The sequence below is a fragment of the Camelus bactrianus genome, chromosome X, assembly GCF_048773025.1.
Source record: "Camelus bactrianus isolate YW-2024 breed Bactrian camel chromosome X, ASM4877302v1, whole genome shotgun sequence".
NCBI classification, from domain to species: Eukaryota; Metazoa; Chordata; class Mammalia; order Artiodactyla; family Camelidae; genus Camelus; species Camelus bactrianus.
In genome coordinates this window covers 31,410,668-31,428,597 of record NC_133575.1, presented here as the reverse complement: position 1 = coordinate 31,428,597, position 17,930 = coordinate 31,410,668, and the positions used below count along the sequence as shown (strand labels likewise).

General features: G+C 54.9%; 1 protein-coding gene across 7 annotated transcripts in view; it reads left to right on the top strand.

Moving 5' to 3' along the window:
- Nucleotides 1-17,930, top strand: part of BCOR (BCL6 corepressor) — an 82,966-nt gene that overhangs the window by 41,774 nt on the left and 23,262 nt on the right. For all 7 annotated transcript variants that reach the window (XM_074359829.1, XM_074359830.1, XM_074359833.1 and 4 more), the window contains exon 2: nucleotides 16,713-16,838. In XM_074359829.1, the coding sequence (XP_074215930.1) occupies nucleotides 16,753-16,838 (86 nt within the window). In that variant the 5' untranslated portion in view covers nucleotides 16,713-16,752. The remainder of the gene's footprint in view (nucleotides 1-16,712; nucleotides 16,839-17,930) is intronic.

Below are 17,930 nucleotides of genomic sequence, written 5' to 3'. Positions count from 1 at the left end.
ACGGGTTTACGCCGCCACTCACCGGGATTGCCTGGGGTAGCAAGGGGAGCGCGCGGGGTTCGGGCACCAGGCGCTCGGCGGGCAGGTCAGGGCTGGGGCTCGGACGGCCTCTGCGCTGTCCTTTGAGGCGCTGTCACCAGTAGGTGACTGAGAGTTAATTAGGAAGTGTTCTCCGGATCAATGGGCCGCACAGCTCATTAGCGATTCTCTCCAGCCCTTTGCAGGGCCGGCCGGGTCTCTGCCTCCCACACAGAACGGGCCCCGCGGTCTGGGCTGCGGAGAGCGCCGCTGGGAAGTGGGGAGGGACCGGCGGCGAGGGGCGGCGGGGAGGCGAGTGTAACTTCGCCGGGAGTCGCGTTGCGTGCGGCGCCTCGAGGCCCGCGCAGCCCGCTCTTTCTTCCTGCTCTCGGTCGCCTCGACTGTGTCTTTAACTCGCTCCCGCTCGCGTCGCTGCCTGGCTGCTCCTCCCCGCCTCCCTCGCCTATCTCTTGTTCTCTAAGCACGATGCCTGTGCTCCCCGCCCAGTTTGGGATTAGACAAGATAAAAATAGGACTGCCCAGCGCGCAGAGCTGTGACTGTGCCCCGGCAGCCGGGCTGGCGGGAGCGCTGGGGGCCGGGGCCGGGGCCGGGGAGGACCTGCCGTGCGCTCGGGGCGGCCAGCGCCCGTAGGCTCCCACCCCCACCCCCGCCCCGCAGGCGCGGTCACGCTCCAGGGTTCCGTCCGCCGGGAACCGTGCGGGCAGGGGAACCTGGGCAGGGTCTCCGCGCTCTCGCGGGTGTTGTTGGTGTGCCTGTGATAGATCGGTCTAGACAGGCATGCAGGCTCCCTCCCGGCTGAAGGACGGGGGGGGGGGGCGGGCCGCGGAGGCGGCGGCAGACTCCCGTGAGCCGCGAGTGAGCGAGCAAGCCTGCGAGCCCCGAGACCAGGGTTGAGGGAAGGCTGCGAAGGTTTCTCTTAACCCTTTAAAGGCGATGGGGAGAGGGTAAGGGGAGGGGGAGGGCAGGGGCCTAGTAAAAATTCCTGGAGGCAAAGTAGCCCCCCCGGGTGGAGGTGGGGGTGGGAGTCTGAGCCTAGGGTTTTCCTTTCTCTTCTGTGTCTGCACACTCGCATCCTGGTGCATTGAGCTCGATTCTTCGACAAACCTAACGTGGCTGGTGGGTGATCTAATTTGACCTGGTACTTCTAAATGGGGGAGGTGTGAACATATACACTGGGCACCCTCACTTAAGGAACTGAGTTTGGGAGATGCAGAGGTAGACTTCAATGTTCTCAGAATTCCTGCGAGCGATCCAGTATAGGAAGGTCTGCTCAAAGCTTTAGTCGGGTGGGGCCTCTGACCAAGACTGCTGCAGACCAAAGACCCGAGTCTGAAATGCCAGACCAATGTGTATAGGTATGAATCAGAGAGAGAAAAGGGGTCCTTGAGTTGTCTGTGTAAATAGACACACTTTTAACCATGAACTTGTGGAGAGTTCGAATCAGATATGTGCAGGGAGACAGTCTCCAAACAGGAGTTGGATAGTGATGTGTACAGGATCGATCATTTGTATACACATACATGGGGGCCAACATTGAATTGGTCTAAAAATTTAGCACAGCTCTGCAGACATTGGTCTAGCTCTTTACAGAGGTTGAAATTGGTGGGTGGGTTACCCCATATATAAATAAATCCTTAGTAACACTCCTCTCCTTCCCAGTCCTCTTCCTTTTAGGGTTTGTAGTCTCAGGGTGATCCTCTAGTTCCATTTAAGCTGCAAACCCATATTGGTCTGGCCTGGGAATGAGCCAGTGTTATAGGCAAAGCAAGAGTGTAAATCGTAGGGAGGTGTACGTGTTAGACAGGAGTGCACAGATTAAGATGTACGCCTGAATGACATGTGCTGAGACAAATCAAGACACTTTGGCTCTGATGCCCACATGGAACAAGAGATACAGAAGAGATAAAGAATTGGCCGAGAGGAATGTAAACATGGATATGCAAATACTGAGACCTAGAGCCATATTCTAGGAGAAAATCCCAGACTTTGTTGAGCTGGAAACTGGGGCAGAATTTCTGTAAGTTCGTTCCAGAGACAAAAGCCCATTAAAAGGTGTGAAGAGGGTCACTTGGAAACACAAAAAGCATTCATATGCATACATCCATGCTTAGACACACAGGCTGAATGACAAAAACTCCTCAATGCCTGATGGAGACTTTCCTGCCCAGTGAGACCGACAGGGGCACGGAAGCGTGGGCCACACAACCACATTCGCACACTCATTCACAGGGAAATCATGTGTCTTTGGCTAGAGGGAAACTGAGGGCAAAGGGACCTAGCTAAGGGTGGAGGGCCCTCAGTTACTAGGATTACTGCTGGTGATAGTTTCTTCCCGTCTAGAACGAGGAAGAGGACATGTATTGAGCAGGTAGGAGGATGTTTAAAAGATTTTGAGCTCTTGACCTTGACAGGATGGATGGTGGAGGAAGGAGGAGTAGCTTTCCACTCTGGGTCAGGAGGAAGAGATGTTGCGCTGCTCTAAGTCCTGCTTGCTAAGGTGCTGCAGGGCCTAGTGCACTGATAAGAACTGAACCGAAAGAAGTGCGAAGTTCGGCCTCTCGGTGGAATGAAGGGGAGATAGTCTTTCCTTCTTTTTTTAATCTTTTCCTGGAGGAGACCATGCAGGGACGGCCTGCGTAGGGTGGATTAGCAGGCGCCTCTGTGACCCCAGACGCGCACGTAAACTAGGCTAGGGTTTGGTTTGCCCGCGGCGTCGATTTGCCGCGGTCCCTCTTTGTCTGAGCCCAGCCGGGAATTCCAGCTTTTATTGGGAAGACCGCACTCGGGTGGAGCCCGCGCCGGGTCGGGCGGGGCGGGGCAGGACCGCGGGGCTGGGCGGGAGGCTCGCTGGCCGCCCAAATCCCAGGACAGCCAGGACGGTCCTCAGGAGCGCCCGGCGGCCCTGACAATGCCACCTTGGTGGTTTCCTCGAGGGCGCCGGGCCCGGCCGGCGCAGCCAGGCGCAGCGGGGCGGGGGACCTCGCGGGTCCACTTGGGCCGCCGCTCCTCCTCCCTCCCCCCGCGGGCCCCACCCCTCCCCCGCCAGCCGGAGGCCGAAAGGAGCTCTGAAGGCTCTTTGTTAGGCTCCAGGGTCACACCCGTGCCCTGGGGGCCGCGGAGGGGGCGGGAGAGCCGTGCTGTCGGCGAGAAAGGACCTTCTCCGGGCTTGGAGGCCTCACCGCCTGCTCACACGGTTCGGCCGGCGGGGCCTCTCCCAGTCTGGGGAGGGGAGACCGAGGCCGGCCCCGGCTGCTTTGCTTGTGTGTACGGCCCGCAGGATTCCGTCTGGTTTGCAAGTCTGGCTGCGCCACCGGGGCTTAGGTGGCCGCGGCCGGGTTGAGAAGCAGCAGAGGCAGGAGTGGAAGGCCTCCTCAGGCCGCCCCCGGGGTGGCCAGGCCTCCTGCGTCTGGAGCACTTGGCCCCGGACGTCCACCAACCTCCAGCCCGGCCCGACGGCTCTCACTGTTTGCCCCCAATGTGTTCCTCGGAAAGTGATAGCTGACCTTCCGATGGATGAAAGTTAATGAACGATGCTTTTCCGCGACGTTTCTGTAGAAGGCCCCCTTTCCCAGCGCAAGCTCATCTCCGCTTGCCGCCAGTCGAGGGTCTCGGAAATGGGGGTGTCAACCCTTGGTTATTTTTTAGAGCCATGTTTCCCCGGCCAACCATCACCCCTCAGCACCCAGGGGCTTGGTACCCCGTGATTAGACTAGCAGGGAAGTCCGCTAGGAGAAGATCCTGACAGCATAAAATATAATTTGTGATCTAAAAGACAGTTTCCAGTATAATCTCATTATGCACCACAGACTCCCGGTGTTATTTTGTGGAAGGCGGACAATGATCAATTTACATTGACCCGGGGCTGGGCGAGCTTTTAGATGGTAATTGCCATATTGATTTGCATGCAAAAAGGAGACCTGCTAAAATTAAAGACCGGAAGCTAAATTAAACTAAATTTATTGTCTAGGTGCAAACCAGAGGAACTACTGGGAGTATGGGGGGGTGAGTCAGGTCAGGGTGCCTGGGGTAGAGCAGGTAAGGTGCAAGAGCTTTGGGAGGTCACAAATTTGGGAGCGATCTTTGCCCTGGTGATTTCGAAACGGGAGGAGGGGGCTCGTTTAAGGTATGGGGACCCAGCGGGAAAAAGTTATAAACAGGCACTATTGCATTGAAGGCGCTGGGGTCTTTTAATGCTAATAGTAACTGGGAAGGGGAGGAGAGGTTTATAGGGTTATAGGGGTCTTCCTGCACCATTTCCGGCACCCCCCCATTTCTATTGTTCTACCCTAGCGCTCGCAATCATAACAAGGACACCCAAAACTTGCATCTGAAGAGTTAAATTAAAAAAAAAAAGCAGCCTATAACCCTTCCCTCCCCTCCCCCTCCCCTAGCGTCTGGCCTTTCCGAGGGAGCGCGAGCAGGGGGCGTTACTGCATGCGCGCCGCGGGCAGGCCCGGACCGTTGGAGGTTGCGGGCGCAGCAGTCCCAGATTCGGCCGGACGCTGATCGCTTCGGGAAGCGGCTCTCTCCAGGTGGCCCAAGTGGCGGGGGGGGGGGGGTCTCCTGGGGCCAACGACTAGCGGTGCCCGGGGGCGGGGGTCACCTCCCCGGAGGTTGGAAGGGCCTGCCCCGAGCTGGGGGTGGGGGCGGGAAACCCTGCTCCGATCGGCGGTGATCGCCAAGGCCGGAAAGTTTAAAAAAGAGAAAGCCACTGGCCGGGAGCCAGGGGCGGCCGGGCCGCCGGGGCGTGTTCGGCTGGCTAGCGGGGTGAGGACCCGGCGCCGCCATCGCCTCGATCCCTCCCGCTGCCGAGGCCCTTGCCCGCCCCAGGCGCTCCTGGAGCCATTTCGCACATTCGGAGCTTCGGCCTCTGGACGGGCCACCCGCCCGGGACCAGGAAGCCCGCAGGGGCGGCAGAGCGTCTGCCGGTTCCCCTTTTCCTCTGAGCCGAGCTGGAGACAGCCTTCGGGTGTGGAGCCTGTGGCTTCAGGTGTGGATAGTTCCCAGAGCATCTGAAAGCCTAGGGCAGACCAGGAAATTGGAGATGGGGTGAGGAGGGGATGTTGGGCGATGACCCAGCTCTGCTGGGACAAGAAGTTGGGGAAAGGAGAGATACCCCAGCTCCCAGCTTCTCTTGGGACTTGGCTTTTCACCCCCCCCCCCCCCCCGGTGTCTGGCATCTTGCAAGCCACTTCCCTCTCAATTCCCATTCCCAGCCCACTTTGGTCCCTAGGTTTTTGGTTAAAATCCTAGGAAAGGTAGGTGTAGGCACTCTTTCCAAAGGGCTTTTGCTCTGTCTAGATAATTTGACTTACTGCTTTATGTGGCAAAACTAGAATGGGAAGCCTAGTTCTAGTAGCAGGAGTCAGCACTTTCTGCAGAGACCTAAGAGTAGCACCCACCTACCCCTGCCTGTTCTGGGCTCCTGGAGGAGGGGAAATGCAGCCTTATTGGGATCCCTGGCCTCACACCAGGGTGTTCCAGTATTGGGAGATTTGTAGGATGTCGGGGGGAATTGCGAAATACTACATATGGACCAAGAGTTTACTGGGTGTAGGAGAAACTGGGTTCCAGGCTCCCCGTGGACTGAGTTACATGGGTGTTAAGCGCTATTCTTTCACCCTGTATATGAATACAGGGGCTCAGGAAGCCTTCCGAACTTCTTGGGGATTTCAAATGGCACAATTAGACCAATAATTGGCTCCTCTCCGCAACTCCAGGACTGAGTTTGACCGTGGCCCATTTTTACTAGCTGTGTGACCTTGGGGGCAAGTTATTTATGGCCTCTGAGCCTCAGTAAGTTTCTTCATTTGTAAGACTGGGAATAATTATCCACCTTTAGGATCAAAGAAGAAGACTTGACACATAGTAGGCCCCGAGGATTAGTAATTGCTTTGAATGACTGGTCAGGTTCCTATCGGTTGCTCTTCGTTGCCTGCCGCCCCTGAGGCCCTCTGAGACCCCCTGAGACCTGCTTAGGCCAGTGTCTGGGGACCAACCTGCAGGTGAAGTTCCCCTCTGAGTGTATTCCTCTGGGTCTGCCTCCGTGGGTTCTTTCCCTTTGTTACAGTTCTTTGCATTCTGGGTTTTAAAGGATTCCATATGAAAGGTCTTGGATTTTTTTCCCTCCCCCTAAGTGGGATCATTTATATGGTTAGGAATTGATTCCAGAACCAGTATTTAGGTGCTCTTTGGCAAGTCCTCCCATCATTCTTGGGGTGGGGGTGGGGTGTGGGAGGGAACAGCCGCGGCTAGAGGGGAGAGACCTGGTGGGAAGAGGTGAGAGGGTCTGGCCTGCTGCAGAGGCCAGAGGTGCTGTGGTTTGTTTGATAGGGATTAAGTCCGGATGTTATGAGGTCTCAGTGTGGTTTTCAATAAAGTCTGCCAGGGATTGCTTCTTTTATATCGATATGTATTTAAAGAAATTACTAGCAGGAGAAGAAAACCAGACCTGTATGGATCCAGGCCGGTAGTAAGCTACTGTGATCAGGTTTCCTACTCGACTCCCAGAGGGGAAGTCAGCATTTGATTGAAGCTACACTTGGTTCTTGACTCTCTGGGGATGCCGGCTCTGAAACAGGAGCCCTCCCTTTCTCTCCTCTCCCCCCTCCCTCTTTTTCCCTTCTTCCCCTAAAAGCCTTTGTGCTGAAAGAGCTTCAGTAGGCACGAATCCCTGGTCCCTCTCTAAAGAATGCCTTCCAGCCTTTGCTGACATTGTTTTGTGAACAGTGGGTTTTACCAGGCCAGCAGTTTTCCCCCCCATCTTAGCTCACTATTTTAGAGGTTAGAGGATGGCCAGGATGCGCCTAACTGCAGTGCTTTCCAGTGTGTGTGTCGCCAGGGCCCTGACTGTAATCTGAAGACACCTTAACCTTTGCCCTAGGTGCCCCACGGGGTGGGGGAGCAAAGGTGGGGAGAGCAAGGACCGAATTGTTGTTGAGGGTCTGTTTGTTTTCTCCAGCAACAGAGGCTGAGGGGTGGAGTAGGGCGAGTCAGAGAGTACGTTCCAGCCTTGGGTCTGATTTAAAACTTGGTCTAATTGGAGAAACTCTTAGGCATTTAACAGTTCTGTACAAATGCAAACTTGAAATAGCTCTAGGCCTACGTCATTTAGGAAAGAATAAATGAAGTACAGAAATGTCCAAACTATGTAAATCCTAGAGTTGTCTGCCCTCCCATAAACACATGACAAGTGCCAAGGCATTTCCAGTCAAAACACCCATGGAACCAGCAGCCTCCATCCTTTGTATTTATTATTTTATTAACAGCATTTTACACAGCATTTAACAAGCACAGCCTGCCTGCTTTGCACCATGGCTCTTAGCAGACTAAGAGGTGGAAAACAGATGGGGGTGGGGAGGAGTGGTCTCTAGAAGAGACTTCTGGCTGGAGAAATGTCTTCAGACAGGCAATGGAAAGGAGCATTTGGGGTTTCTCTCCCCTGGCCCCAAAGAGAAGACAGAAATAATGCTTTGGAAGTAGAAACCCCCTCTCCCTTCTCAGGAGGAAAGTTGTGCAGCTGTGGTCTGTCCAGCCTCCACTTCGATTCCAGAAGGTGTGAAACGGGGGTCTGCTTTCACGATGCTCTGCCCATTGGCTGTTGGTACTTTTTCAAAGAATTAAGTATTTGTCTGCTGTCGTTATTCTGTATCCTGGTGGAAACTTTATAACGAAAAGTAATGCCTTTCTTAAGTCATAAAATGAGCCTTGTATGATTATTTAATTAAAATCTATTTAAGGACCGATTAGGCGTGTAATTTGCGCTAATAATGACGATTATGGAAATGTTCGACTTAACCAAAAATCATAAAGGAGACATTTTGATCAGTGGGGCGACCAGTTAGGATTCAGGGAGGTGGACAATTTTCTGGAACACACTAGGCGTTGGGCCAAGCTCCCAAGCTGCGTGGCCTTGGGGACAGGGCAGAGGGAGCTCCAGGACCCCTGGCATGACCTGGACAGGCTGGCCCACGCTTTGCCGAGAAACCAACCCTGGGAGTCTGAACACCCTTTATTCACAGTTGAGGAAATGGGCGGGGGGGGGCCTGCCTTGAGCTACTACTAGGAGGAGGAATCTCTGGGAGAGGGCCGACGAACCACCCCGAACTCTCTGTCTGTGCGAAGTGGCTGTGTTCTTTAACAATCAGCGGCGACAAACGCGCTGCTGCCTTGGCTAGCCTTGGCTGGGGCCTGGAGGGGCTGGGGGGGGTCCCTTGTTCCGGAGAAACCTGCCAGCTGCTGGGCTTGGTGCGAAGGCAGACACAATGCTGCTGTTGTTGGTTTGATCTCTAACTGTGGATTGTTAGTCTGGCTTTAACTATGTGGTAAGGGGGGAATGTGAAGGCTGTTTACAGCGAGTGCAAATAATGTGACAGCTGTTGGTGCGCGAGCAGCGCTGTGCCTCCTCGGCACTCACACAAAGCGCGCACTATGCAGGCCCGCGGAGAACTGCAGAGGTGGCCGCCACTCTCTGGCCAGGGTGTCCTCACCAGGGCGTCCTCAGACTCAAGAAAGCTCTTAGCAGCCCCACACCCCGACCCCGATCCCCCCAGCACACGTCTTTATGGCTCTCGGGCTTGGGGTGGACGCGCCCCGGTTTGTGTGTTGTGGTTTGGGGAACTTGTTAGGCTGGGGAAGTGGGGGGCAGGGGGGAGGAGGCAGGAGAAGGCCTGCGGGGTCATGAGTGTCAACTGTCTGGAGGGGTTTGGCTGGGATCTGTGGACCTGGAGCCCCAGCGGCTTGCGACTGGGTTGTTAAGATTTGGGAAAATAACTTTCAGCCCTAAAGCAAGCTTGTTGGAAAGAATGTATTATTAACTGAAGGCTTTCTGGAAATTGCAGACGCTCTGAAGGCCGTTGTTCTTCCTCTGAAATGGCCCTGTTATTCAGACAAGTTCGAAAGACAGGCGGGCGCTGTGTTCTACGCACTCTGCCCTGTTTCCTGGATTGGAAACACAAGTGTGTAGGTTCAGGACCCGAAGTGGGGGGGAGGTGTTGGGAGGGGAGAGGTGCAGGTCGACTTTTGGTTACCCACCTCCCTTCACCTTCCCGTTTCCAAGAGCGCACTTGCCTTCAGCTGCAGGACCAACGGTGCTGTCTTGAGGTCTGCCCACAGCACCACCCACTCGGTGACTTAATCAACTAGATGCCCACAGCCACAGGCCTTCTCTGAGTTCCTGGTCCTCTGCCAGGCACTGCAGGGAGGCGCCAGGGTGGGAGGGAGAACAGTTGGTGGGTGGCGGCAATCCCCCGCTTGGCCGGCCCTGGAGATGCATGCCTGGCCAGGGCTTGGGATGTCCAGGAAGATGGGCCTGCCCCTGGGCTATCCTGGGGCAAGCTGGGTGTAAAAAAAAAAAAAAGCAGCTCACCCCCAATCTCAAGTTTGAAGCTTTTGCAGCCCTGGCCCCGGGGCTTTAGAGGATCCTTTAGAGCTGACTTAATTCTATAGCCTGTTCTTCTGTGTGACTCTGGCCCTTGGGCGGACAGTCTGCAGGATATCTGCAGTTCATCTCCCTGAACCGCCCCCAGGTCTACCCTCTCTGAGTTTTAATGTGGACTTCTGCATCTAGTTGGGTTCCCTAGTGGGGAGCTGGGAGATGCTTCTGGAATGATACATGAACTTCGGTGCCAGTTCTATAAATTGGTCTCTTTTTATGACGTGTGCCATTTTCTGTAGGAATGTTGCTTGCAAAACGAGTTTCGCCTTGGAGGAAAGGCGGAAAGATAAACAAGCCTGCAACTGCCAAAACACTGGCAGTCTTTCCCTCCTTCCAGCTCTCTTAAAGCAGCCGGGCTGTATTTCCAGGATTAGACTCCTGCTTGTGAGGAAGGACTCTGGTTGGCTTTTTTTTTCCCCCAAGCAAATGCAAATTAGAGAAAAATAATTTTCTTTCAACGATATGCAATGTATTAGTCACTTGTTATCGTGCTCCGAGGCAGGCCTCATTTGCGCGTCTGCCAGCTCGCTCACATCTGCTCGGCGCTGTTCGGGGCATTTTAACCTTGGCGGTGTCGTGTCTAGTCCCACGGATCAAGGAGGAGTAATTAAGCTCTGAACAGCTACAAAAATTCATGGGCCCCCATCTCTACCGCAATTTTCCCACAGCTTTGTTTGGGGTGTTCTGAGTTCCAAGACTGAGTAGCAGACATGGGGTTCCTATTGTTCCTTGTAAAGAAAGTGGGCGCCCCTGTCCTCCCCTGACCCTCATCTCCAGTCTTCCCAGGACTCCGAGGCGGCACACAATCAGCCAGGAACCCGGGTGCAGATCTCAGGACCCTGTGTTTTATGCATCTTTTATTCGTAAAAAGTTCCTTTGTGCTTCCTGTGTGTACTAATGATAGCTGTTGTTAATAGCCTTATGGTATAGCTTGTTCCTGGCCAGGGGTGGGGGGGTACAGTGAGTGCGCGTTATTTCCAGAGCCCAGATGGAAACTGCAGTGCAGTGACACCCCCTCTAAAGTTGTGGTATATGGACCGTTTATTCTGGATTTGCCCCCAGGTTGTGTAGACTCCAAGTGGGAACCCAGCCCTGTAGGGACCAGACCGGAGGGGGTGTTGCTGGGGGTGGGTAGGGAGGAGAGGAGTAAGGGTGATTAATTGCACTCAACCTAGGTTTCCTGGCCTGGGCTGCCTCCTGTTGAGGGACACCAGCTTCCAAATGAGGCCCCCTCTTGGATACACATGTGGTTGTGTGGCATAACCGTGAAGGGAATAAAAGCTCAGGCATGGAGTCAGGGGAGAAGAAGTGTCTGGGGTTGGTCCATGAGCTGACCTCGGGCCGTGGCTCTGCCTGTGGGAAAGGGGGTGCCTGGCGGGCAGCCCGGGTTGGGCAGCGGCTCTCCGGGTCATCCTTGCTGCTGCTCTCCCTTTCCCCGAGTCCCCTCCCCCCCGTTTTACAGTTGGCTACACTTGGCTTGCATCTTTACGGGAGGGCGAGGGTCACAGAGAGCAGCACCAAGTCGAGTCCCGCCGAAAGGAGCCCAGGACAATGGCTGGGAGGGGTCTGCAAGTGCCTATTCCCTGGGTGGGCTCGGCTGCATATCCCAGGTTCTCCGTGCGCCCACCTGGAAGTTGTTTTTTTTGCTAGAGATTCAATGGCCGGAGCTTGGGAAGGGGGAGCACAGAAGAGCGGCGCGGGAAGGGTGAACTAGGGTCGGAGGATGGCGGAGAGAGCTGGAGTTCCTGGAAGGTCGGGCGGGAGCGAGGGCGCGCGGGTGTGTGCGGGGGCGCGACCCCCGCGAGGAGGGCGAGGAGGGGCTAGGCGCTGCACGGGTGTACGTGGTGGGAGAGAAAAATCCCTTTGTTTTGATCAGGCTCAGGGCTGAGGCGGGGGAGGGGTGCCCCTCCCCCACTCGCCACCGCCCACTGCCGCTGTGGGGCCAAGTTCACTCCTGACCTGAGTAGCTCTGCTCCATCCAGGCTCCCTGGGAGGAGGCCGGAGGCAGGAAAGGTTCTGGCTGCCCTCGAGTTTCCCGTTTCTCGTCTGCTTCTCTTACCCCTCCACCCCCACCCCACTGCAGCTCTGCAGCAAAACTTGGAACATGGGTGGGGATGCCCCCAGAGGTTATGGCTGTGACTTGGAGTGTGCCAAGAGACAGTGCCTGGGCAGGCTGGATCGCTCCTCCAAACCCTACAACCCATTTCAGCACCCATCTAGTTACCTCCCTCAGCCATACCCCAGGAAGCCTGTGGCCCTGTCCAGACCTGGGGGCAGCCTTGGGGTCCCCCTCTCCCCACTGCTGCACACACTAGGGAAAGCATCCCAGGAGGACCTGCCCCAATGCTGCACATTCTAGACTGCTTTTTTCTCATCTCCTACCCCCATGCAGCACCCCCATCCAAAACTAGGAACTTCTTCACCACTCTCTTCCTTGACACCAGTAGAGAAGTGCTGGTGGGCAACTCAGTCTGTGCTTGGAGCCACCTTAGAAAGGGTCTCTGCTTAGTGAGCTTTGGGCTTCCATGAAAGACACACTGCCAAAGTTCACCCCTCCCTGGCCCCCTCTGTGTCCTTGCCTCAACCTTCCTGTTGCCACAAAGAAACTATGCAGCAGATTCTGGGGTCTGTTTGTTACACAGTAGACTTGGTGGAGTCAGATGCGGTTTAAAGGGGTTAAACGTGGCCTGCACCAGCTATTGCCAGGCAGAGCTCAAGTCCATAGTGCGGTTTAATCCTCTGGAAACACATTGCCAAATATTTATAGATGAAGAGACCAAAGTTGAAAGGATTCGGCCACCTGCCCATAGACATGCTGTGGGTGAGGGTGGGAGCTGGGAGGCTGGGGTGACCACGTTCTCGCATGTTCTCCAAGGAGAGCCAGCTATGCAGTGAGGGAGGTCGCCAGCCTACAGAGGACCCCAGTACGTGGCACAATGGCCAGGATCCCTGATGTCCGCCCGGCATTCGGGAGCTTCTTGGCCACTAGCTAGATAACTGCCTGATGGGGCAAGGAGTGCCTAGCGAGCGAGGCTCTAGGAAGGAGCACGGATCAGATTTGTGCGTTGTGTGAAGTTGGGATGGTTCAGTGGCGATGCTTTCCATTTTGTTGGTACCGCTTGACAAGCGCGATGTGCAGACTTGAACCGATCGGCCGCCTCCAGGGTGGAGGCAGCGGAAAGTGGCCTGGTGCCAGGAAGAGCCGGGGTGGAGAGAAGGAGGAGTGCCAAGAGTGGCCTGGTGCTACCTCCCCTTGCTCCACTCCCGCCAGCCTCTCACAGCCACTGCGCCTTCCTTTTCAACCTGCTGTTCCTTGTCTGCCCAGGGACATCTCCTTGAAAGAAAAAAGACAAACGTCCTCCCTTTCCTTGGTCCACGATGGTGTCCTCATGGCAGGAATCGACAGAGCAGTGGTGGTGGGTACAGCTCGGGGGCCCGTGTGCCCCCCTTGTGTCTTTTCACAGAGGGCCAAAGGGCCCCCTCTCAGGGATGCCAAGGTTGAGGTGACAGCTCCTAATCTTGATCCCTCTGACCTCTTTCTGCCAATCAGGCTCTTCTCCCCAGTGTCCAGGCCAAGCTCGGATGCTAATCATAACTCTTGGCTTCCAGAGCAGATGACTGCCCAGGTCTGTCAAGGGAGACCCAAGCTCTCCTGTGCTTGCAGTTACGGCCAGACCGGAAGCTGGAGACCACTCGGGGTGTTGGCATTTTGCAAGCTGAGTCTCTCTCCGGAACTGGGTGTTCAGAGGGCAGCCACTACAGTTCCTCTCTGTTCTTCAGACACTCCGTCTCCTCGGCTGACACTTGTCTCTCAGCCATCTTCCCTGTTCATCCCTGTCCCACATCCTTGCCCCCTTCTCCCCACTACTGGGGAAAAGGGTTAAAACCCAGAGCCAAGGTGTAGCTTAGCAGCTCACCCTGGAAACAGGTTGGTGCTTGTAAAGTGCTTTTCATGACTGACTTCACACTTCTTGGCACTTCCAGAAGCATAGCCTGCGTGTGGAAGAAAAGGAGGGGGGGATGGTTGAGAAATAAGGGCAGCCTCTTATATAGCAGCAAAGCGCCCGCTCTGTTTGTCATCTAAATCACATCATTTGCCCTCCTCACCGTGACCCACAGCCAAGGGTCAGAGAGTCACTTTTGAAGAACTTTCCCTCAGAGGTTTAAAAAAAAAAAAGATTCCAACTATTTCAACAGCAGCTTCTAGAAGTGGAGCGAAGTGAGCATGGCTGGGTCTCTGCCTCTCAGTCTCTGTGTCCCTTACTTACCCCCAAGACCCCCTTAGTTCATTCTATATCCCAGATAGATGGAGGGAGGGGTCCCCATTCTTCAGTGGTGGCGGGGTGTGAGCAGTCTGGCCTTTGTGCGGGATGAGGGTGTTCCTGCTGATTTGGGCTGTCACTCTGGAGGATGGCCTCCCACCAGCCAGGGCCCTTGCTCATTGGCCCTTTCTAGTCAGCTCCATCTTTGACCAGGAGCTTGAAGAGTTAAAAGTCTTTAGCTTGTTGCAATGAAATTATGGCTGGCAGTGGCGCCGCTGTTTGTTCAACAGACCTCCACTTTTAAACAGTTCACAAAAAGTTCATGGGGCAGCTAAAGATTATAAGTGTGTGTGTGTGTGTGTGTGTGTAGGTGTAGGTGTAGGTGTAGGTGTAAGTCAGCAGGATCATCGTCCGACACTGTGCCTTGCCCCTCCTCCCCTTGCTTCTTCCTGGCTAGCCCGGTCCCTTGCCCCCACCCCCATGACACTGGACCACACTCTGGGCCTCAACCCTCCATCTGACCCTGTGCATGTAAGAATACTTCATTCTGGCACTGGGTGTCATTTATCTGTGCGACATTAATATTGAAAACCCCACTGGGCCAGCCCTGGAAAGGGGGGAGAGGCTTTCAAAGCACCCTGTGCTCCCAAGCGTCTCTAAACTGCATTCACCTCTCAGCTAAGTTCAGGCCGCCCTTTCTTAAAAAAAGCCCTTTGTGGGAGAGGGAGGTTCAGTAGGGTGAATGAGGCAGCAGCCTTCCTATTTCCTTAGTCAGGTGCTCAGAGGTCCTTGTCCCAAACTGACAACTAAAGGAGGCGTGTAGGAGGCAGCTTGTTTTAAGATTTGAAGATTGGGGCATCAGAAGATTGGGGCTTCATGGGCACACACATCTTGTCTCCCCTTATCCCTGTCTTAGAGGTTTGATGGAGTGACCCTTGGCTTCTGGCGTAATGTCCATATTTCATCATGTCCTAATTTCCCCCCTGAGAGGGGATGGCCTGGTGCAGTCCTAGCTCTGCACCCATGCCCAGGACACTTGGGCCCAGGAATGTTGCTCGCCCTTCTAGATGAGGCCTCCCTGAGTGTCTTCCTTTTGTTAGAAGGGGTGGCAGCGGTTAGAGAGGGGACACTGTTAAATGTGCCTTGTGGTCAGCCCTGGGCCAGTGGTGTCCTTCCCCCAGCTTGATCTGTGTATTCGGGACAGGGAAGAACGGCCCCCAGGCCCCAGCAGAACCTCCCTCGACACCCGAGTCCGTCTTTTCAGGGCGCTCTGGCCAGCCCACTGGAAATGCCCGTGTGTCTGAAGACAGGGACGCTTCCTAGTGAAACAGCTTCTTCAGAAGTCCAGCAGACCTGACCCAGCTGGGAGATTTCTGCCTCTGCCTCTCCCCCAGCTTCATTGTTGAGCTCGAACTGTGCACGGTGTGTCTGCGCGCGTGGCTCTTGATTAACAGACGGTGTTCTATGTATAGGGGCCGATGGGGGATGCTGGTGGACAAAAGCCTGAATTAGGACAAAGAAATGCGGAAAGATAGCCTGGCCTTGGGATTCGGGTCTCGGGTGCTCCCCCACCCCCACTCCGAGTCGCTCTCGCAAAAAGAGTCCCCAGAGTCCCCGGACCTGGTGGCTCCCACCCAACCGACCTGGCAGTCATCTCCATGCGCTAAAGTGTAAAAGCAAGCATTTGCATATTTTTTCCTGCTAACAAAGGAAATGTGTCGACTTAGGGAACATTTGGGCTTTCGGAAACTGTGTGGGTGGGTGTGTGAGGGAGGAGAAAGAAAAGTTCCCCCGATGATCTGATCTGCACACCAGTGATTTCACACTCGGGTTTGGGTCCCTGTGTAAAGAAGCCGTGGTCAGGGGCCCCGGGACAAGGGAGTCGGGTGAGCGGGGGAATTGCTGAGGGCCATCGGTCCCAGGCATTAAAGGCTCCCCTACTTATTAACCCAGCATTTAACAGCAGGATATGGGCTGAAGCGCAGTCAAAAGAAACGGCTCAACCTCCAAAGAGCAATTAAAATCCTGCACGAGGATAAATCACGCGCCGTGATAATCCTGTTAATAAAATGCAGCTTGTCCTGACCCTTCACTCATGCAGCAAACTAGAATGTGATGTGGGTGGGGGTGGGGGGCAAAGAAGGTAAGGAGGGCAAGCGGGGAGAGGTGCTCTTCCCTCTGCCTTGGCAGCCTTCCCCACCCCCCTCTCGTTGGGGAGAAAAGGGGTGGCTTTTGCCTGCTCCCCGCGTGCCAGTGGCTCGCAGCCCGGCAGCCTGGGCTGCTAAGACTTCTGCGCTCGCTAATGATTTCTTGTCCCCAGCGAGCGGGCGTCATTGAATTACTCAGCCGCCTCCCCCTGCAGCTCCCAGGCCAAACCACCCAGGCAAAACCACCCCGGTTGGGGGCTTAATCTAATCTAGGGCTTGGGTGGGGTGGCTCACCAGCCCACTGACTCTGTTTAACCCTTGCTCTGGAAGTTGGACACACCACAGCCCTGGGAATCCAGCCCTGAAAATGAATTGCAGTTTGGGCCGCCACACCGGACTGTTGTGCCTTTTATGCCATATCCCCACCCCCCCCATCCCCATCCTTTCAGCCCCATGAAGAATCAGTGTGGGATTCCCTGGGATCTGGCACCTTCCGCTTGCTTCCAACCCAAGTGTGTTTGCCAAAGGCTGGGGATGGGGAAGGGAGGATGGCAGGTGGGGGGCAATAGGTACGGTACCTTGGCTGGTGTGGCCCATGGTGCTTGAACCCTCTCCCTGTCTCCAGCACCTCCTGCCAGGGAAGTTACATCCCCCACCCCCCCTCTGGGTCAGGTGTGTTCCTGTGCTCCGGGACATCTGTAGAACATCGAGCAGGATCTGCCTTCCCGAGTCTACATTCTGTACGAATTGCCTAGAAAGACTTTCTCTCCTTCCCTGTTTGGCTCTTCTTTATTCAACCGCCTGGGATTTTTTTTTTTTTTAAACAGACTAGACGCTTGAAGAGAAGCTGCCATCCAAGAAGACGACATGCTTTCAGCAACCCCCCTGTATGGGAACGTTCACAGCTGGATGAACAGCGAGAGGGTCCGCATGTGTGGGATCAGCGAAGACAGGTGAATGCGCCTGTCCGGCTGTGGCCTGGAGAGAGAGCGGGTCCTCCCCGCCCCCACGCGTCCCCCGCCCCCGCCCTGCTCCTGAGCAGGGCCCCCTCACCTCACAGCCAGAGTGAGCCCAAAGGGGGTGGGGGAGAGAGCTCTCCCGCCTAGCTGGCGGCCCTTGATTTACAGTTTTAACAGGCAACCCGGCTCAGCGAAGCATTGCCGCCCTTTAAGAGATTAGCCCCTAAAGCGGCCTTTCAGTGCACTTTCGTCCTTAATTTATTATTTCATATTTATGAAGGAGAATTAATCCCAGTCTATATGCTGCTTTAACTCTAAATGTCAGAAGTGTGGGCCCAGGTGGATCGGCATTCGATGTGCTTTTAAAACAAATAGTTTGCTCAGTAATAAATGAGGAGATCGCCACCCTTCACTTCGTTTAAGCCCAGGGTTTCTCCCTGTCCTCTGCCGCCTGTTCGGCGAGGCCATTGGCTCCTGGTTTCAGTCACCCGACAGCTCTGTTATGCTTCCTAATCAGTAATTTTGGAGTGTGGGGTAGAAGTAGCTAAGCAGTAGATAATTGAAGCTGCTCTTTGGGGTAATGATGAAACTTTCCTCCGCCGCTTGTCAGCAATTTTATCCTGGGGATTTGGAAGTTGGCACCAAGCACTTTCTTTATCGATGCTCTCTGATAACAAGTCCCAGGGCAGCCGCAGCAGCCTGGCACAGATGTGCGGCTTCCTCTGGAGCCTGGAGCAGCTGACATGCGTATGATACTAGTGTGTATCCCCCAGCATTTTGATAAAGGCAGTCAAATATGGCTTCATTATCACCATGGAAACCAGTTTCATAGGACATGGTCTTTAACTTTGGGGGAAAGTTTTGAAAGCCTGTCCTCTTGGGTAACACAGAAGTGATTGATGTGGCCAGCCCATAGACTTTAGCCGTGAGGTCCTCCCCCTGGCTTTGGCCATTGTACTGCTTAATGTCTGTTCTTAGGTAGAGCTTATAAGGGTTGGCTTGGACAGCTGAGCCCAGACTAGCCTGCTCAGCTTCTCTAGAGAGAAGATTGTGAGGGACAGGTGTTTGTGCCTGATTTTCTGTCTT